This window comes from Centruroides sculpturatus, unplaced genomic scaffold (assembly GCF_000671375.1).
Source record: "Centruroides sculpturatus isolate CEXI.00-Female unplaced genomic scaffold, Cexi_2.0 scaffold773, whole genome shotgun sequence".
In the NCBI taxonomy this organism is placed as follows: domain Eukaryota; kingdom Metazoa; phylum Arthropoda; class Arachnida; order Scorpiones; family Buthidae; genus Centruroides; species Centruroides sculpturatus.
In genome coordinates this window covers 199,682-223,009 of record NW_019384998.1, presented here as the reverse complement: position 1 = coordinate 223,009, position 23,328 = coordinate 199,682, and the positions used below count along the sequence as shown (strand labels likewise).

General features: G+C 25.1%; 1 protein-coding gene across 2 annotated transcripts in view; it reads right to left on the bottom strand.

Annotated features, from left to right (window-relative positions):
• Nucleotides 1-2,567: 2,567 nt before the first annotated feature.
• The window catches only part of LOC111633151 (phosphatidate cytidylyltransferase, photoreceptor-specific-like), a 51,277-nt gene continuing 30,516 nt past the window's right edge, over nucleotides 2,568-23,328 (bottom strand). The window contains exons 3-11 of one of the 2 annotated variants that reach the window (XM_023377681.1): nucleotides 22,614-22,710; nucleotides 16,018-16,194; nucleotides 15,452-15,571; nucleotides 15,288-15,370; nucleotides 7,096-7,252; nucleotides 6,858-7,010; nucleotides 3,747-3,878; nucleotides 3,566-3,669; nucleotides 2,568-3,474 (exon numbers count right to left, since the gene is read on the bottom strand). In XM_023377681.1, the coding sequence (XP_023233449.1) occupies nucleotides 3,360-3,474; nucleotides 3,566-3,669; nucleotides 3,747-3,878; nucleotides 6,858-7,010; nucleotides 7,096-7,252; nucleotides 15,288-15,370; nucleotides 15,452-15,571; nucleotides 16,018-16,194; nucleotides 22,614-22,710 (1,138 nt within the window). In that variant the 3' untranslated portion in view covers nucleotides 2,568-3,359. Of the gene's footprint in view, nucleotides 3,475-3,565; nucleotides 3,670-3,746; nucleotides 3,879-6,857; nucleotides 7,011-7,095; nucleotides 7,253-7,525; nucleotides 7,609-7,689; nucleotides 7,810-8,255; nucleotides 8,433-15,077; nucleotides 15,210-15,287; nucleotides 15,371-15,451; nucleotides 15,572-16,017; nucleotides 16,195-22,613; nucleotides 22,711-23,328 lie in introns of those variants that run through there. The other variant, XM_023377680.1, reaches the window with a different exon arrangement.

Sequence of the window (23,328 nt, the reverse complement as noted above, 5' to 3'; positions counted from 1 at the left end):
AGAAATTAAAAATAATCATAGCATGACTACTTTTGAAATATTCAGTCATCAACATTGACTATACAACCTGCAGATAATATAATGAATACGAAACTTATTAAATATTACAATGCCAATAAAGATGTTCGATCTAAGCTTAAGAGTTAAAAAAAACCTATATGGAAGTTGAACTATGAAAACTTGCAAGCTTTTTCTGAGAAAGTATCCTAGTTAATTGCTTCTCATTTAAATTTTTCAATGCTAAGATGTTTTCCTGAAGAAACAGATGACATCAAAAACAAATCATCAATAAATTTATCCTATAGTGATAGATTTACATTTCATGGAACATTTAAATGGAAATTACAGTGATACCCTGAACTTGTGCGATAGGTGGGACCGAGCGATAACCACAAGTCTGGGTATAATTTCACAACTTGTGTAAAATCCAAGTCGGATGTATGTAACCTCATTAATCTTATCTAGTCTTTTGATTCGTTCACGATTACAAGAAATCACCACATAGAGTCTCTCAAGTCTCCATAGATATAACAAACACAGAAATAAACAACACAAAATAAATTGTAGCTATGTGTTGATTCCGTGCGACACGTCCAAACATGTAAGCTGAACAATAGTGTAGGGGAGTGAGTAATTGAGAGCTGTATGGCGCTCAAACAAGAGATGAATCGACTAGATTTGAAAATCGCACAAGTCTAGGTATTACTGTAATTTACTATCAAATTATTCTGAAATTTTTGTAACGTTTGAATTGATATTAATGATGCAATCTATAATTCACTATGGTCATGTTTCATGCACCATTCCAAATAGTTTGTTGCCTGGATACTTAAAATGTTTTAACAGAAAATCATTAATTATAAATGTTTAATTAACACTAATAAATAACATTTTAGATGTTCTGAATATACAGAAAATATATCAGGTACACTAGAGAAAAAATGCTAGTCAGGTATTCATTATAATGAGTAGTAATCAGTAGTCTTGTGTTGTAATGTCCATAAGAGTTGGATTCATTGACACTGGAGGTGTTACTATATTTTTTTGTGTGAATAAAGAGTTTGCTCTGTTTCAGTTTGTTTTATTTGTAAGAGCACTGCATCATACAAAGTGGCTAAGAAAACTAAAATTAGTGTTTTGGAATACAGTACTTACTATATATATATCACAGATAAAAAATATTATTTTCAACCACAATGATAATGAAAAACAAAAGTTAAGAACTCAGTTTTGATAGAATGGAATTGTCACTACTAAATGAATCAAGCATTACTGACTTAATATAATCAAAGAATATTTTAAATTAGGCAGAATTTTACAAGTTCAACTCATGAATCTGAGTCATAGTCATGACTTGGCTACCAACTCACAACCAAGACATAATCAAGGTTTAGCCAAAGGTCGAACAAGATATTGAAATAATAAATGATGATAAAAAGATTCACTAAAATTAACAAACAAAAAATAAGAGTAACTAAACAATAGATTATCTAAACTAATGTGATAACAATGTCTAAAATCAAAACAAAAGATTTGAAAGTGATAATTTGTTAAAACAACCTCCCTCCAATTGAGTGATTAAAAACTTTTGTACCTGAAATAAATTTATAGCAGCCAAATCTGTATGTTAATTTTAGTGAAACTATTTTAAAAATTTATATGAAGCTCATTATTTATGTTTTACTTGCATTTTTAAATTTCAAGCTTATTATGTTTAACTATTCCTTGTCATATTAAAGTTCTGTAATAATCAATTAAATGTTTTATTTAATATTAAAATGATGATGATAAACTCTGCTGCATTACATATAAAAACATTCCACATTAGAATAAAAGATGTTTTACAATGTTTTGTGTAAGAATTTTAAATACTAAATTCATCTGATTTATAAAGAAAATTAATTACATAAACAACAACAAAAGTAACTTCAATCATCTTTAATAACATTTAAATTTAATCTAAAACAACATATTGTACGATGACATAACTGTATAATGGAGAAAATACTACATATAAAATTTGCATTATTTGTATATAATGCACATTTTATTATTAGGAATATCTTGAAATGAACAGCTGCAACAGATAAAATATGCAATAGGTCAACATCTTTTTGAAGTATAGCAGATTAAATAAATTTTACTAGAAATTTTATATAACTGGTTCCAGGTTTGTATAATGACCCTTAATTTTTTTCCAAATAGATAAAAAGTAGATAAATTACATATAAATATAAACCTGTGCTATAAAAGAAAATACATGTAAATCTGACATAAANTAACCACTCGACCATTGATGATCCTCGTGGATTCGGACTCAGTACGGTTTTCTACAGAATCCGAACCCACGACTTAAATATATGCAAATTTTATTCATAATTTTAGAAGTTTGCATAAAACTATATTACAGTTTAGTGCTTTAAAAATTATGCTTTAAACATAGTGCTTTAAAAAATTGTGTGTACAACAAGTGCTTTAGAAATTGTGTGCACAACAAGTGCTTTAAAAAATTGTGTGCACAACCAGTGCTTTAAAAATTGTGTGTAAAACAAGTTCTTTAAAAAATTGTAATTTAAGATAACACTGTAATAAAACTCAAATAAAAAAAATTACTTTGCATAAATTTACATCTCAAAACATAAATTATATAACATTGTGGAACAATGCACATCATCAATAAAACATCTTTCCATTTAAAAAGCTGTCTTACTACGATGTAAATTAAGTCTTGTATATATTAACTATATTTCATGTTTTTTTGTTTTGCTGAAGTATAGTACAATTGCTTAAAGAAAAGAAAAGAAAATAAGTGAATGCAACTACATGTTTAGATGGCATACAATTGCATTGCAATTACTTAGGCTTACAAATTATTGCACATTACTACTTTCAAAAGATGTTAAAAATACACTTTGTGACACTATACAAATAGCAAAACAACAATCCATTCACATAATATTGAATCAATAGTTATTTCATTTGTCAAAAATTTTTGTTTTAAGCATAACCATCAAATCTATATTCATGCATTAAAATGTATATATAAATAAGTAATGCTTTTAAATTGCAGAAGCTATTTCTGGTGCAACTAATAAACTTCATTATGTGAAGAAAAGCAGAAAGATCTATGCTGTTCAGTGTACAAAATAAAATTCCTATGCCAAGAAAACAGGCATCTTACCAATGGATTACATTGGTACACTTAAAGAGACACGTCACTCACAAATGTCTAGCAGTGAAATTTCAAATAAACACGATGCACTTTTCATCTATATACAATAACATAGATATATAGTTATAACATCCCTCAGGGAAAGTTGTAGAATGCCAGTTCCTGCCCGGCGTTTAATGTGGAAATATTATTGCAACCAGCCACGTGCGGTCAGAGAATCTTTCAGAGAATGGTAAATTTGTAGTTGCTGGTCATTTTTTAATAAATATATTTGCTGAAGTAATTTTTGTGGATTTGGAGCTCTGTAAAAATAATTTTATGAATTTGAAATATTATATTTTGTTTCAAACTTTATTTCAGTAAATAAATAAAATATTTCTTTAATTTACTAACCTGATGAAGCTATGAATGTATACATTAACAAATGTTGCCATCAAAAACTGACAATCAAAGCGATCCATGATTCCACCATGTCCTGGAATTATATCTCCAAAATCCTAATAAGAAAACAAAGTAATTAATAAAACATATACTAAAACATTAAGCAGATAAAAAAAAAAGAAACAAAACTTACTTTAACCTTAAAAGCACGCTTGAAACCACTAGCAAAGAATCCACCAAATGGTCCAATAATAGAACTGAAGAGTGAGAGAGCCAATGAATGCAAGATAAATGGATATATTGTGATTGTTGTAGGTAAATTCAACTGAAAAATTAAAAATTTCATTATGTTTTTAAATTATATGCACACTGATAATTTTATATGATTTTAATAAACTTTTTTATTATTTTCTTAAATTGACGATTATCAAGATAATTTTTGTACACAATATACAAGAAAATATATGTAGTTCATTAAGCATGAATTCAACTTAAGTGAAACAGAAATGATGCTAATTACAGTTTTGATATTTTATTTAAAAAAGTTGTTACATGACTTTTAAACAAAATTAGAAAAAAATATTCTTTAATTAGTAGTAAAATAGAAACATATGACATTTTTTCAATTGTCCCAATTTTGTCAATTGTATCTATTGTGGAAACAATGGAACATGTCTTCATACCTGGAGTCTGTCTTTACTGCACATCTTTACTTACAAATAAATAAGATCTAACCAGAGAATAAGACAGAATAAACAGAGCACCTTGTATCCAGCAGTAAATTTAATAAATCAGAACATTTTTTACCTAATATCATAGGCCTTCTTCAGTGAATTAAGTGAATTTAAATATAAAGACAGACATAAATGTATTGAATGTAACAGTAAAAATTAAACAGTATTCAAAGAAAGCATTTGTACAGTCGACCCCCTATAAGATATAGATACATTCCAATTTATTAGGAATCCAATTTCTTACAAGTCGTTCCAATCACAGCCCGACACGTGTCAAGTTTACGGACTACGGCTGATTGAAAGGTTTTCTTCCATAAAATTAATTGATTCTACACTAATCCGACTCAACATTTCCAAAATATTTTTGGAAATGTTGAGTCGGATAACATAAACATTTCCAAAATATTTTTGGAAATGTTTGTTATCCACTATATTTTTTCGTAGTTTTATAGGGACCGTAATTATAGAGGGGTCGACTGTATAGTAAATTAAAATTAACAAACAAAAACAAAATGGCATAAAAGTGCTAAAAATAGAGATTAATATAAGCAAAAATAATTAAAACATGACCAAGTTCTTAATTACATTTCATAAATGGACTTCCATACTGTAGGTAAGGTGTCAGCATCCCTATTTTATATCAATCATAGGGATGCTGACACTGTACTGTACCTATGGCATGGAAGTCATTTAAATAAAATATATTGCAACTATCTACATACTAAAGAAATTTTATATTTTGATATGGAGATGCTAAATAGTACTACTGATCCAGATGATCAAACAGATCTTTGTAATTTTACATGCCTATGATAAATGATAACTTTTTCTGAAGTCACTGCAATATCTTAAAAGCCCAAAAACCTTAATAAATTGTAATGGAATGATGATATAGCAGTTTCAATTATTTCAAATTGTAAAATATAATGCTTACTTTGCTATATTTTGCTAAAAAGTTCACAAGCTTTCAAGGAGCTTTTTAGAAACTGCATTCATAAAACAAAATGCTTTCAAGGTGGTCAACCATATCAAAAACATTGTTGAGCAGGAAGCAATGAATAATCACAACAAACTTATATAACAGACTTACTTTTCACTAACATTATCAATGTTTTGTTATTTTGTACCCATAGGTATCTAAACAATGATAAAATATAGTGTATTTAAGACTAACTATATTGCTTGTATTGTGATATTTATAATCTCATTAAAATAATAACTCAAAGTTTTCTCTATTCCTTCCATTTTAAGTTATTCAGAATCTACTGTATTAAATATAGCTCATTCACAATAAATTTATATCATATTATTAAAAAAATTATAACAAAAATAATCAGTTATTTCCTGATTTATTACACAAGACCATAATTAGTAAATTCCTTGAAATATTTCTTATTTTATACAGTTTAACCCAATTATAACATCATCAGATGTAATGACAATCCTAATATAATGTCAAATTTTTATCGGTCCCATGATTTTACTATACTAGATAATGTTAAAAAACCCATTTGTAACGACATAAAACCCTGTTTTAACATCATATTTAAAGCACTCCCAGATTTACAAAATTAGATTACGAATTTTATTTAACAAAGAAAATACAATACATGTACTACGTGTTCAGTTTCTAAGGTAAGAGTCCACTTCCTAGAACGACTGTGAGTGATACTCTCACCACCTGACTTCGGTGGGGTGAGGTTTGTCACATCTTTAAACAACGTTACAATCAATTAGTCTGCATAGTTATTTTATACAGATGTAGATAATGTTGAGCAAATTAAATCTTCAGATGAAAAAAATGAGTATGATGAAGATAAAACATCAGACAGAGAAAATGAAGTGCCATCAACCAGGGAAGCATGTAATGCAGTAAGATTATTGAAAATGTTTTACAGGTTTCGGAAAACTTCATAAAAAATAATGAATAAAGTATAGATTTAGATTTAGAAAATGACATTGATAAACAATTTTTAGGTGAAAAAACCTACAATCTAAATAACTGACTTTTTTAAGTGAATATTGTTATTGTGTCTTTTTAATTGGCATACATTAGTTTAACCTTTTGTTGCCTTTTGATTTGACATTATTCTCAAAACTGGAAATGTCACCATTATTGAAACTTAAGACAAATAGAAATTTCTTGTAAAACATAATTTTTGAAATTTTTAATTGCATCAATGTAAACTGAGACATAATAATGTAAATAAAGTTGATTTAAACATTTAATTTGCACTTTTATACATATGATAATAAATTATTATTACCATAATAGATACAGTATACTGTATTACCATTAATAAATAATTTTATGGTAATATATACAATGTTAAATTAGAATGGATTTTATAATAGATTCTTAAACAACTTGGTACTTTTTATGGGACTGAAATTATGACCCTGCAGATAATGACACTTGGTTATACGTCAAAAAATTGTCGTTTCCATGGATGACTTTGTAATCAGATTAAACTGTATATTGATTTGAATTAAAATCTTTATATATATCATATTTAAACAATAAACACTTATAACTAATTCATCAGAAGAAATAATTCATTAATACATACACAAGTACAGATAACTTGAATGAACATTGGAAATTTATATTTTGTTGGCTGGAAGAGAGGAGATGGAGTGCAGTCGAGAGTCATGTGTTCCAGGGCTTCGGAATATTCAATTGGACACACAAAATATTTAGATTGGCAAAATAAGTGAGATATCTAATAAGAAAAATATTTTAAATAATTTTTGATATATAAATAAAATTACTTTCAAAATGATGAAAAACAAACAATTATAAATGACCAGTATTCCCCAGATGACTGTAGCAAAACCACCACCAATGAAACCTTCCCAAGTCTTTTTTGGAGAGAGCTTAATGAGAGGAGTTTTTCCAAAGAAGAATCCAAATATATATGCCATAACATCGTTACAAATGATCATCGAAACTGGTACAATAAACCTAAAACAGAAAATTATTAGTAATAGTAAATTACACATTACAAATTAAATTACAAAATCTTTTAATTTTTACTAGTTACATATCTTTAAGAATATATTTTAAAATTATTGAAATACAAAAATAAAAAAACAATATAAAAAATTTTATCATTCTTTAACCTTTGCTGTTAACAATATATTTTTATACCATTCAGCAAAAATATTAAATACTATATAATCTAATTAATAAAAAAAGAAAAGAGCTCAGAAGTATAAATATAAATAATTTTCGTACCAAATAAGTCCTTCAAACAAATTTTGCATTATGAGATAAGACTGAGTGACTACAATCAATAATGTGACGTGTGTCCATGCAAACTATATAAATGATAAAATAATTATTATTTCAAGTTTTTCGTTTCTATTCATTTCAATATGAAATCATCTTTTATAACTTACCAAAGAAAATTGTTTCATATAATACTTCTTCACGAGACTGAGTACGAACCATACAAATCCAATTATATACAGACAAAATGAGATGAACCGATGATAAGTGACAAGTGGTCTCATAAAATTCTAAATTTTTAGTGAAAACTTAATTAATGGAAAAATTGTAATAAATGAAATTTCAATGGTTCAGTTGATGTCCAATAATTCATCTACTACTTAATAATTTATCAAATTATATATTAGTTATTCTTATTCAGGGCCAGTTGAATTCCTATTTGTTTTAGTATAATAAAAATTCTTGTATATCATCTTTGTTCAGTTCATTTAAAAAGTATTGCATAAGGATTTATCATAATTATTTATCATTAAAAAAGATATATAAATTAATAGTAATTTTTTATAAACTGAAAATAAAATAAAATTATTAAATACTGTAGAAAAAACTGACTTACACTATTTATAGATTTTTAAAACAACTTTTTTATTTCTAGATCTCATTAACTGAAACAAAAATTAATCAATAATGAAATGTTGGACATCATTTTTATATGTAATATAAATGCATTACTAACACCACGACTCAAGAGGACTCCAAAATAATCAACCATGCTTTCTCCATAAAAGAAGTAATTTGAAGTGATGAGAAAATACCATGAGAGTGATCGAAACCACGGCAATCCATGTATTCGATAAACAGCGTATCCAATTGAAATAATTTCTTGAAAGCATTTGACTTGTATCAACAATGTCTGAAAATAATTTTAAAACATTTTTTCTAAATTAAGTACATTTTAAAAAATATGAAATGCTAAAACAAAACTATTTACACTGAATATAATACATTTTCTTATTACAAAACAATGTTATTTTTGTATAATTAAATAAGTTAATTTCAATATTTAATAAAAAAAAAGTATGCTGAAAAAAATTTTCATATTTTAAGTTGAAATAACTTGAAATATGTTAAATTTTTATTATAATAACATGAAAAAACTTAAATATAAAAATCAGTAATGAACTATTTTTATATTATTTTTAAGTATCCTTTATTTAAAAGCAAACTTCAAGCAAAACAATTGCCAAATTAGATCATTATATACTATATTACTGCTATAATTTCCTATCATTTGGCTTTAATATAACTTTAGGACTTATGGATGTTTATTACAAGGTTATTCAAGTTTTATTCAAGGTTATACTGTAATAATCATTTTTTTCATTAAATTTTTATCTGTAATTTAAACTTTAACAAATATCTATTTTCAAAATATATTTTCAAATCCAATATCTATTTTCAAAATTATGTAATCTTTCCTCCTTTCAGAAGTTTCAAATAGCTCTTTGGTATAAATTCAATAGCATATTACTACATACGCTTAGGGGGAGGGAAGTTTCGGCTGAAATACTCGTACCCACCAGCTGGTGAACAACTACAACACCTGACACATTTTAATAATTTATCGATTGTTATTTTTATAACATTTTGCGCCATTATTTGTGTACTGCGTTATTAAGAGAAACTTTAATAAATAATACTCAAAGAATCTTGATATAGCTCTTTGGTTTCAGTAGTCATTATAGAGTAGGATCTTTATTTAACAAACAAAACATTTAACAGATGAAAACTTTCTGCCTTAAAAAAAAATGTTTAATTTATTTTTTTATTTACAAATTGAGTATGCTAAAAAGTTAGATTAATGAATCAGCATTATCTATCATGCATTCAGTATTGGACTCAGGATATTACATCATCTAGGTGAGGGAGAAGCTTCATAGATTGATTAGTGGTGTGTATTAATACATCAATACTGTCAATCATCCAGTGAAGTTCATCCTCAAAAATACTCTACAGTAAGTCCCTTCTTAGCACGGGGGATGCGTTCCTAGATGACAAAGCGCTAAACGAAACAGCGTTAATTAAACAAGGTCATTTTAACAGAGTAAATAGGGATAGAGGAACATGCAACTGAAAATTTAAAAAGTTTTACTTTAATTTTAAATTATTTTTATATTAATTTGTATAATAATATGTTAAATAATACATAAACATATTCACACAGAAATTTATAATAATATATTAATTAGTTCCTTTTTCTATATTAATAATTCATTTTTCGTGACGAATTTTTCCTGACTTTTCTGAAATACTTGTTCTTTTGCAATAAAGTTGTGAAGTTTCATTGTTGCTTTTTTCTTTCCTTAAGCAAATGTCAGTAGCAGAAGATTGCATCCAAAACGCCTTGTTTTACTTTTGCACTCCTTTCAAAATCTGGATCATTCGCTAAAGTTTGATCAATGATTTTGGCTATTGTTACCAACTTCTACTAAGGAAATTTGTACAGAAATTTTTTGGATTCTTCATTTTCAGAATCTCTATTTTCCAGTTCCACATGAATTCCTTGTTCTCCCAGTTCTCGAAAATCATCGTTGATAAGACTTTCACCAGAAACCGGTGATATCCTGTTCGTCTACATCTCCTAGTCCTGCTGTACCGATTAGGCTGAGTTTGATCAACCTAACGATACAGCGATAGGCACTTCTCATTGAGAATTCTTGGACACCTTCAGCCATAACTTATTCCACATTTTGTTCGTGCATTTATTGGTTAATTCTTGCCAAGCCAAGCTGATATTGCCTATGGCATCCGTGATGTTATATTTTTTTCCAAAATTGTATCAAACAAACATAGATTTAAAGAAAGTACACCTTTTTACCACCTTTTTCTGATTGGTTCATGTTTGTAAATAATCGTATTATGTATGAATCAATAAAATGCCGCAATAATTTAAATACTAAGAACATGTATATACAAGTTTGAGTGAGATTCAGCCAACAGTTCTTTTTATAGAAAGCTCTGACTACTTACTATTTAATGTGATGTACTGTACAGTACATTACCCTGTATAAGAGTTTGAATTATTGTATATTGCAAAATATGTAAACTATGTGAATTCTTTTTCATTTACTTTTATATTCTGTATTAAACTTTTAGCATGATTTAGCATTTCTGTGCAATTCAGTAGGTCAATTTTTTCATAACATCACTTAGGTCAGTGTTCTCAACCTTCTCATTGCAGACTATTAAAATTATGGATAATTTTACATGGACCAGTAATTAAATGCAACTATGAATTATGCTTATTTATCATGCTTATCTAGAGTTATTGCATATAACAAAGTATGTACAGTAATTCTAAATCAGTGGTTGTCAACTGGTGGTCCATGAACCACTGTTGGTCTGCAAGAAAATTTTGGTGGTCATGGAGAAATTTGGACATTGATCAGCTAAAGGTTATGCAAAATATTACAAAAGAAATACAAAATGCTTAGTTGCTTTTTCTCACTTACTGGATGTTTTTTATTTGAATATAAAACCAAACATGAAATGACTGTTATTAATAAATAACAATGTCAATAAATCAATAATGTGAGTGCAATTGTTGACCTTTGTGGAAAAGAGCCAAGAATCCATAAACTTATTTCAAACAAGCAGTAACAAATTTGTTACAGTTAAATCAATAAATTTCATATTAATAAAGTAAAATGGAACTTTTATAATCATTATTCTAGACATGCTTGTATCATTTTAAAAAATTCAAGATAGTGGTCGGCAGGATTCAAAATTGTGAGTTTAGTGGCCTGTAATGTCAGAAAGGTTGGCAACTGCTGCTCTAGATTGCTATTTAAATGTCATCTGTAACCAACTGCACCAGCATCAGTGCAGTCAAATATTTTTATGCTGACCAGCAAAATTTTTTCATAGACTAGCAGTTGTAAAACACTGACCTAGGTGACCACCTCATTTATGAGACCAGAAATTGTATACCCTTAGAATGGCCACCCATATAAGTGAGGTTTTACTGTATTTTATTCATACTTATACATTATAACAACATTTTAATACATCCTGTATAACTAAACTTTTTATAAACATGTTTTTAAAATGCATTCAATTTAATGAATTTTCAACCATAGTACACATCCTTATACACTTCCTCCAATTAGTCTGTCAAACTGAGTATCTACTATATAACTCAAATTAACTTGTAAAATTTGAGATATAATATATTATTTTCAAATAACTGGATAACTAGTATGTTATTTTCAAATAATCTATTTTTATTTTTTGAAACAAACAAGTCTTGATTTTATAAACATATTTTGTATATCAATATACACAGCAAAAGATAATGTACAGAATTTAATAAAATATTCTGATAACATTAGATAGCATAATAATCCATATTATTTGAGAATAAAACACTCCTATGAATAGTTCTAATTTTAAAAATATTCTGGAAAATACAAAAATAATCAAAACATTTTCTACATTTTACACAAATGAAATTTTCAATAATAAAATATTTATTTTCTCAAATACAGTAAATTAATCATAGATTCCAGAAAATTGTTTTAAATGTACACTATTTATTTTTTCACTCATGTTTAAAAATTCCATTTGCTGCACAGCTCTGTTTCACTATAAAAGATAAACATGGAAAATTTTCAATTTTTTCCACATGCACTACTGAATTCTATAATTATTTTATTAGAAAATTTTACTTGCACATTGTTGCCTTATTTATTTACATATCAATTTTTGAATGATATATTCAAAATATTCTTTCTAAAATGTTTCATCATTTCATCATTAACTCATTAAATGCACATTATCGTACATCATTAATAAGCCACTTTTACTTCAATTTCATTGTCATAAGTTTTTGCATATAATTACTTTCTTTTATTTTTTTAAATATCACTTAGTATTTATATGTTTAGAAAACATTCCAAGTAAAAGCTCAGTAATAATGCATTTGAATTAATATAAATGATCTATTGCAACCTAAGACAGCTTCCAACAATATATAAAAAAAAAAAAAAAAAGCATTTGAAGTCTCTCAAAACTGTTTAGTCAGTGATACTTAGCAATATATCATAATAAATTTATTTTATTAATCACAGTTTTTAAAATCCTATTGCAACCTTTTATTTGAAAATATTTTCAGGTAAAATTAATTTTCACTGTAGAATTAATTGGTTTCTTTTCCTACAAAAAATATAATTTTTGCTTAATGTATCCAGTTTCACAACCAGATCTAACCAACTATTAGAGGAAATTTTTAGTATATAATTTACCTCAACTCATTCAAATGATAACAAAAAGTTTATAATAATTCAATCAAGATTCTTCCTGTAAGAAATTCATCTTTAATTTGAATATGTATGTATATATGTATATATGTTCATTTAGAATAAAAAATGAATTAGTTTATCATAAAATTTTATCATCAAAATCTATATTTTTCTGCAAATTTACATCATAAATGTAGGTTTAATTAATTTAATTAATATTGACTCAATGGTTAGAAGATAAAGATATGAAATCATGCAAGATTCTGGGCTAGTTATTCTACACTGATTAGCATTTTTGTTTTATACACAGTTATTCAATAAACTTTCTTAAGGAAACGTAGGAAGGTTATGCCTTTTTAGTCAATTTATCTTCTCTGTTTCATAGGGTTTGTAGGAATTTGTTGTGGTTAAAGAAGTTACGTTATGGTTTCAGTTATAAGTTTGTATCTTTACTCGCTGCTTTGTATGAAAACTTATGGTAAGATTGGGTTCAAAATACAAACTTGCTAAACACTCTTGGTGTTTAGCAAGGTTGTATTTTGAATCTAATCTTGTTTAGTATTTTCTTGAATGATCTTTTTGGTATTATTAACTCTTCTGGTGATGGTATAAAAATAGAAGTTTTCCAAATTAAAATACTTGTTTATGCAGATGATATTGTAACTTTAGCTGATTCTGTAGTTGGGCATCAAAGATAAATTGATATATTAACAATTTATTTAGATAAAAATGGTCTAAAACTGAATTTGAATAAGTCTAAGGTTGTTGTTTTTCATAGAAATGATAAGAATGCAAGAACAACTAAATGGTGGTTTAAGGGTTCTTCAATTCAAGTTGTTTCTAACTACAAATATTTGGGTGTTACTTTTTTGTCTAATGGTTTATTTTGAATGCATTATATCAATAAGAAAATTCATGCTAGATTATTGATTAATAAAATTATTCAGTTAGGGAAATCTGCCAGATTACATAATTTGAATTATTATTTACATCTATTGAATACTGTGCATACAACAAAGAGGACAACTCCTTGTTATATGCCTCAGTAATTTGTGGTTTTCATTTGGTTAATGGTGATGGTATACAGATTGAATTCATTAAAAACCTTTTTCATTTACCTCATTGTACACCAGGTTATTTAACTATGATGGAATGTACCTGACTCCTATGAAACTTATGATATTTAGTAGGATAAGAAATTGGATCATTAGGATTTATAATCTTGATGACTATCGTTTGAGTAAAGTTTGCCTGAAATTCTTACTTGGTAAGAATTCTATACGTTGGACACGTAATCTTATTGGCACTTATAAAATTAATACAGTACCATGATTGTTACAAATGATAATTTAAACTTGATGGACTGGTCTCTTCTCCTTGTTAACATTTTTGATAATTTTTTTATATGGCATAAATGTAAAAATAAATAATGGCATATATAATTGTTGGTATAAGGATCTAAATGTTACTTTCTTTGATAATTCTTTATATAATCAAGATGTTTCACTTATTACTTTGTCTCTTTTTATACAGGAAAGGTGTAATTTGCTGTATTTTTTAAATAATTACTCTAAAGAACTGTGTAATTTTTGTGTGAAAGAGGAAACTGTGGATGCCTGGCATATTTTGGCTAATTGTGGACGTCTTAAGGTGTTACGAGAAGAAATTTTTGCATTCCTCCTTCCAGGTCTTTTTTCCTTAAGATTTTATTGGAACCTTGCTTTCAATTTAAAGTATTTTGTTTTCTAATAAAGTCTGTTGATCTTTTGTTTTAGGTGGCATGTTCCCTATGCTTTAAATTTGGTCTTACCAACGGTGAGGTTTGGGAATATCTGTCAGTGTTGTCATCGATATTAATATTTTCTTTTTTATAGGTAAGAAGTATTCTTATTAATAATTAAACTATTAATATTTATTATTAAAGTTATTTTATTGGTATTATTTTTCTTTTCCGTGACAGATGTTATGTATTTCTGTTTTCGTAATTTTATGTTCAATGTAATTATGTGATTTGTATTTGGGAGATGGTTTTGGCTCCCCACATCATGGAAATCTCCAGTATGCATAAATAAATAAAAAAAAATTTAATTAAAATACATGATTCAACTAACAACAATAAATAAATTTTTGAGTTTTTTTCAGCATTATTTATTTCTTGTTTACTAAGCATTGTATTATACAGATTTAATATTAAAAATTTCAATATTAAATAATTTTGATAAAAATTTGAGAATAAAATAACAACAATAAAAACTTACTGTTAACATCAGACCTACAGGACCAAGCCAGATTATAAATACAAAACCAACAATCATCAACATTGAAAATATTCCCCGAACAACCCAATTTCGCCATCTGTAAAAATTTAAAATCATAAGTTTAAAATTTATACCAAATTCATTCTTTAACAGCAAAAGTATCTTTAAATNAAAAGAGCTCAGAAGTATAAATATAAATAATTTTCGTACCAAATAAGTCCTTCAAACAAATTTTGCATTATGAGATAAGACTGAGTGACTACAATCAATAATGTGACGTGTGTCCATGCAAACTATATAAATGATAAAATAATTATTATTTCAAGTTTTTCGTTTCTATTCATTTCAATATGAAATCATCTTTTATAACTTACCAAAGAAAATTGTTTCATATAATACTTCTTCACGAGACTGAGTACGAACCATACAAATCCAATTATATACAGACAAAATGAGATGAACCGATGATAAGTGACAAGTGGTCTCATAAAATTCTAAATTTTTAGTGAAAACTTAATTAATGGAAAAATTGTAATAAATGAAATTTCAATGGTTCAGTTGATGTCCAATAATTCATCTACTACTTAATAATTTATCAAATTATATATTAGTTATTCTTATTCAGGGCCAGTTGAATTCCTATTTGTTTTAGTATAATAAAAATTCTTGTATATCATCTTTGTTCAGTTCATTTAAAAAGTATTGCATAAGGATTTATCATAATTATTTATCATTAAAAAAGATATATAAATTAATAGTAATTTTTTATAAACTGAAAATAAAATAAAATTATTAAATACTGTAGAAAAAACTGACTTACACTATTTATAGATTTTTAAAACAACTTTTTTATTTCTAGATCTCATTAACTGAAACAAAAATTAATCAATAATGAAATGTTGGACATCATTTTTATATGTAATATAAATGCATTACTAACACCACGACTCAAGAGGACTCCAAAATAATCAACCATGCTTTCTCCATAAAAGAAGTAATTTGAAGTGATGAGAAAATACCATGAGAGTGATCGAAACCACGGCAATCCATGTATTCGATAAACAGCGTATCCAATTGAAATAATTTCTTGAAAGCATTTGACTTGTATCAACAATGTCTGAAAATAATTTTAAAACATTTTTTCTAAATTAAGTACATTTTAAAAAATATGAAATGCTAAAACAAAACTATTTACACTGAATATAATACATTTTCTTATACAAAACAATGTTATTTTTGTATAATTAAATAAGTTAATTTCAATATTTAATAAAAAAAAAGTATGCTGAAAAAAAATTTTCATATTTTAAGTTGAAATAACTTGAAATATGTTAAATTTTTATTATAATAACATGAAAAAACTTAAATATAAAAATCAGTAATGAACTATTTTTATATTATTTTTAAGTATCCTTTATTTAAAAGCAAACTTCAAGCAAAACAATTGCCAAATTAGATCATTATATACTATATTACTGCTATAATTTCCTATCATTTGGCTTTAATATAACTTTAGGACTTATGGATGTTTATTACAAGGTTATTCAAGTTTTATTCAAGGTTATACTGTAATAATCATTTTTTTCATTAAATTTTTATCTGTAATTTAAACTTTAACAAATATCTATTTTCAAAATATATTTTCAAATCCAATATCTATTTTCAAAATTATGTAATCTTTCCTCCTTTCAGAAGTTTCAAATAGCTCTTTGGTATAAATTCAATAGCATATTACTACATACGCTTAGGGGGAGGGAAGTTTCGGCTGAAATACTCGTACCCACCAGCTGGTGAACAACTACAACACCTGACACATTTTAATAATTTATCGATTGTTATTTTTATAACATTTTGCGCCATTATTTGTGTACTGCGTTATTAAGAGAAACTTTAATAAATAATACTCAAAGAATCTTGATATAGCTCTTTGGTTTCAATAGTCATTATAGAGTAGGATCTTTATTTAACAAACAAAACATTTAACAGATGAAAACTTTCTGCCTTAAATAAAAAAGTTTAATTTATTTTTTTATTTACAAATTGAGTATGCTAAAAAGTTAGATTAATGAATCAGCATTATCTATCATGCATTCAGTATTGGACTCAGGATATTACATCATCTAGGTGAGGGAGAAGCTTCATAGATTGATTAGTGGTGTGTATTAATACATCAATACTGTCAATCATCCAGTGAAGTTCATCCTCAAAAATACTCTACAGTAAGTCCCTTCTTAGCACGGGGGATGCGTTCCTAGATGACAAAGCGCTAAACGAAACAGCGTTAATTAAACAAGGTCATTTTAACAGAGTAAATAGGGATAGAGGAACATGCAACTGAAAATTTAAAAAGTTTTACTTTNTTTTTACAAATTTTACTTTCTGCCTTAATTCTTTAATGCATTTATTAATTTTTATTATTGTATAACTTCTAAATTGATCATTTCAAATAAAAAAAGAAATTACTTCAGCTCTATTAAATTAAAAACTTATAGAAATGAATGATATGTATGACTTGCCAAAAAGTCATTACTAAAAAGCTTCTTTTAATATAAAGATTTATCATCAAAGCAAAATTACATTTTGTATAATTTTTTTAGAGTTCCTAAAAATAAAAATACAATCATTTCAACTAGAACTATTCTCTCGTTGTTAAATGTAGTTAAAAATATATAAATCATCCAATTCTAAACAGTAACATCAAAAACTTTTGAAAATATTTTCATCAAATACAAAAATAAAACTATCACAAAAAGTTTCAATTTATTAAATTTAAAAAAAATCTAAATATTTTCAAATAATTAAGTGAAACCAAATAATTGCATCAAAATGTAATCATTTAGTAAAACTAAAATTTCTGTACTTAAAACTTCATACAATAATTCCTTTGAATTCAGCTCAATTAAAATCTATAACTTCAGGCTGTTTTACCAAGTTAAAAACAACTGTTTTTAAAGTTTATTTATAAATAATTTTAATGATTTTTATAATAAACCATCTTATATTTACCTAAATTTTTTTAATACAAAAGAAAAATTTTTAAATGTAATGTTAAATAATATTTAAATTTGTTGGATTTCCTTAAATCCAATTATTCTTCACTGATGCAAAGCATAAATAGCCTAACAAAAATCAGAATTTGGAATGAAAATTCTGATCTTATAAATTTGATTTCTAAAAGGTTATGTCTGATAACATATATATGTGTAATCATTATCAGTTATTAATTATCTGTTATAATAAATCTCAAATAGTTTATACTTTATCAAATTATCTATTGTTCCATACTATCAAGATTTAATTATTCTAATGTAAGCTTATTAAAAAATTGGATAATTCCAATGAAAGGATTATTAATCACTAAAACAATTAGCTTATTTTCAATAAAACTAAATAACTCAAAACTTTTTATATACATAATTTTTCCAACCTAAAATTATTTTATACAAGCTGGAGTTGTGGTGTTTAGTAAATGTTTTATATTATAATCCAGTTTCTAAGCTGTTTTATTCACTGTTACAAGCAATTAATTTTGTAAAAACATTCCTACATAAAATTTCTTTTAATCAAATTAAAATTATAATATATAAACATTTTTTTTATATTAATGAACACACGTGCTTAAATACTTTTAAAATTTCAAAATAAAAACTCAAATCTTTAGTAATTTTATCCAAAATAAGGATTTAGTTGGTGAAAGAGAAGAAAAAAATACGTTCAAAAAAATAAGAAGCTAAGAAACATTTTTGATACATTACTAAATCTATATAAAACACAGTTAATAAATAATAAGGATAAGCAGTGCTAAGTAATACAAATAAGATGAAACTGCTGTAATAGTAAGTTCAGATAATCACAAGAGTAAAAATTATAGTTACAATCACTGGATTATACTTGTATTTAAGATTAATTTATATGAAAATTCAAATCAACTGTTATTTAATAAATTAACTTAAAAAGAAACTCATAAATCATATTTGATAATAAATAGCTAATCTCTTATCCTCTAAAAAATTTAAATAGATAAAACAAGAGAAACATAAGTAATTCAGATCTAATTTGTTTAAATTAATTTTAATTCACAAATTTAAAACAACTCTGTAAAAAGTACAGATATATTTTTAATCAATATTTTTATTCAATCGTCTATCAAAATCTGTTCAACCACTTTGACAAAGTGCATCAGACCAATAATAATATGTACAGTACTTTCATACTGATGCCAAAATGCAAAAATTTATTGATCTAATATTTTCCAGTTGTTTTTTCAATGACATATTTATGTTAAAAGATAGATTATTGGTGAATATTTATTTTTACAGTTCTGGAAATGCAAAGCTGTATTTAATGTCAGAATTCTGTTGTAAATTGAACGGAACATGCATTGCGATAAATTATTAGAATAAATTTGTGTATATCAAATTTTAATATATAAAAATAAATAGTTATTGTGATCATACATTTATGATTATTATTCAACTTACTAAAAACAAAAACACAATTACTGAAAAATATTAGTCTTAGATTAAAATAAAATTTTATATAATTTATATTACAAAAAGTTAACAAATAAACTAAGCTAAAATAAATAAAATTTCTTCATTTTTACATAATTTTTTCAACAAACAAAAACTAAAAGAAGTCAAGTGATACTAGTTCAAGCATCCACCAGATAACACTAGATTATAAACAACAAAACTCAAGATATTTTCCTTTTGATTTGGTACCAGAGCATTATCTTATCTTTTCTGATGTCATAAAAACCCTCTTTTTCACATTTATCTTAAATATTTCAAGTTGAAAATAAAATATTAGTTTCATTTTTAAATGATTAGACATTTGTTTATTTAATCTCCTTTTCATGTTGTTCATAATGGTTTTGAAAATGAGATAATCAGCTTTCCTTCTCTTAAGTATATAATTATGATTATTGATATAATCTTCATATTTTGATATGAATTCAAATAATTTTGAAAAAATGGAAGTTTCATTTTAATAATTTGATTATTTTGGTTATATCAATTCAAATTTCTTTTAAATTAAAATCTAAATATTTATCACAGTCCAAAATAAATTAATTATATAACTAAATGCTATTAACTAGAAAACATTAAAGTAATAAGGTTAAATACAAAATATCCTTTAGAATAAGTAAAAATTAATATCACATTATGCTACCAATTCCAATTTTACGACAAAAAACAATCAAAATAAAATTATCAGGCATTTTAGTTTTCTCTTAACACTGACTTTTCTAAAAGCTATGAAAATAAATAACACTTTTTAACTCTTGGATAGAAATTTTAAATCATTTTAGAATTACTCATGGAATTTAATAATTATTCAGTTTATACAACTATAAAATAAAATTTTATAAAAATTAACTGAAAATATTATCATAATCTATTTAATAATAATAATAATTTTATAATAATTAAAGAAATAAACTGATATATAAATCTAACATAATAAAAATTATTTGAATGAGTCAGTTTCCTGGCATGAAGTAGTTAGCATAATTAAAACTTCTGAGAAAAAAATTATATCATCACAAACTTTACATTTTATCAATAAATATATGTTTCCAAGTTTTTTTTATTCAATATAATATAAATTATGTATTAGAGGATTATTTTAATTATATGATTATTTAAAAATTAATACTTTCACATTTTGCACCAAAAAAAAAACTGCTATTTCAAAAATGTGTTAAATCATATTTATAGTTTTTTCATTTTTTTTTTAAATTTAATGCTAGCAAAACATTGTTATAAATAATTTCATTCTAAAGTAAAATTATATTTAAACAACAATGAAAACAAATCTTTTGATTTTAAAATTAACATAATTTTTTTTTAAATTTTCATAAATTCAAATATTTACTTAATGTAATTGAAAAATTCAGATAAAATAATTTCAAATAAAAATAAAATATTCAACAAGGTAATATCAACAGCTCAAAAATAGAAAATAAAAAAAAAGTTAATAATAAAGTTAATAAAAGTCATTTTTCTTTTCAATATTTTTTAAATGAAACTTTATTTTCTTTACAAAATTAAGTAATTTAAAACTGCATTAAAATTTTTTTTCGTCTTTCATTATTGCAGTTTGAGAAATTCAAGGGACACAGTGAAGGTAATGTTAAGCTTAGTGACAATGATAGGAATGACAGAAATGTGTAGTTTATTCAAACAGAAAAGTAAAGGAAAGAGGGAGGGAGAGATTCAAACAAGGTGAACTAAAGGTAGAGAAGAAAAATACCTTTTTCACTGATTGCTAAGCTAAATTAAATTCATGTTAAAGTAAAAAATATGAAATAAATATGTTTTGAATGTTTTCATCAATCATATTGATAAATTACATCTTTTATAATAAAGAAATTATAAAACTAAATTAGATACAAAAAATATTTAGAAAATTTTTTATGAACTTATCTTTAGAGTTAAAGTCCTGTAGTTGCCTTATGAAAGTTCTTTTTTTGGAATCATCGTAAAAATAAAATCTAATCTATCAGATAATAAATTCTGATTTGTATAATCAAACGTTCAACTTTTTCTGATTCACCTTAAATTGCACAAAAATATTCTAGACAAATTCAACTGAGTACCAAAATAATCCCTTTAAATTCTGGAAATTATGTAACAAGTGTGATATTTTTAAAGTTGCCACAATATATTAAACTGTGGAAAGTACCTGAATTTTTAGCATCATTTAGTTGATCATAAATCTTTTAAATTACTTTAAAAATGCATAAATTTATTCAGAAAATTAATTACTTTTTTTAAATACAAATTAAAATTAGCAAGCTATTGATTACGCAACTTCAAGTTTAACTGCAAGCTATTTCAAACTAAACTTTAAAACTTAGTTTTTAAATTTTTATAAAGAATTTGTGTTATTTGTTAAATGTTATCTTAGTAGCCTGAAGATTAATTTACTCAAAATACTTGAGTAAGTTTGTTTTAAAGATTATTTTAATAAATTATTTAAAAGCTCATACAGATATTATTCTAAATGATTCAAAAGAAATTTATCTTAAGATACTTCATAATATATTTATACACAGCATAATTACTCTATTAAATAACAAATAATGAACATTTCAATTAGGTAAAATTTACAATAGTCTAAAATTAATATTAAAGAAACTAAAATATTATTTCATTAAATAAATTCAAAATGATGAAACCTTCATAAAAGAAATATAAAATAATAAAAACAATTACAAATAAAGAAAACATTAATCAAAATAAATTTAATAATGTTCATCAAAAGTCTAACATCCTTTATATCTTAATAACTTTATACAAAGTAGACAAAATAGAAATAGCAGTCAATGCCATCTAAGCAATAATTCTCTTATTTTAATTACTTTCAGCTATTGCCCTTCAGTGTGACCTTGAACAACTGCATTGCATTATCTAACCTCATAACACACATACTTTCACCTTTTAATTTTATGCAATTAATATTAAAAATTTCAATATTAAATAATTTTGATAAAAATTTGAGAATAAAATAACAACAATAAAAACTTACTGTTAACATCAGACCTACAGGACCAAGCCAGATTATAAATACAAAACCAACAATCATCAACATTGAAAATATTCCCCGAACAACCCAATTTCGCCATCTGTAAAAATTTAAAATCATAAGTTTAAAATTTATACCAAATTCATTCTTTAACAGCAAAAGTATCTTTAAATAGAATCTAAATTTTTTCATATGAATTTCAGAATTTTCAAATTACTTGTGCTATGGTTCATGCTCTCATGAGATAATGCAGAACAAGCTGCAAGACTGTTTTAATAAATGTTACTAATGTTAATATAAGCATGAAGCTGCAGAAATATTAAAGGTGACCTTCTGTAGAAATCTGAAAATATTACCAATTTTATTGTCATAAACAATAAAATTTTATTGAGGTAATATTTTGAGTATGTTTTTCAAAGAATAGTAAGAAAAAGAACATTATGAAATTTAATAATGAAATTCTATTTGTATTTGAAAAAAATGTAATCATTAATTGAAAAGAGTTTTATACATTATATTTATAAAATATTTTTTGATATTATACTTTTCATAGTCAATGTATGCATTCTATTATTATTCATAATAATGTACTATTATTGTATTAACACAGTTAAACTGTTACTTATGTAAGATTATTATTTAGAAATAAGGCAGTTTATAATTTCCAAAACACTATTGCCAAAAAGCACTCACTTTAATGTGCATTTTTCTTTATTAT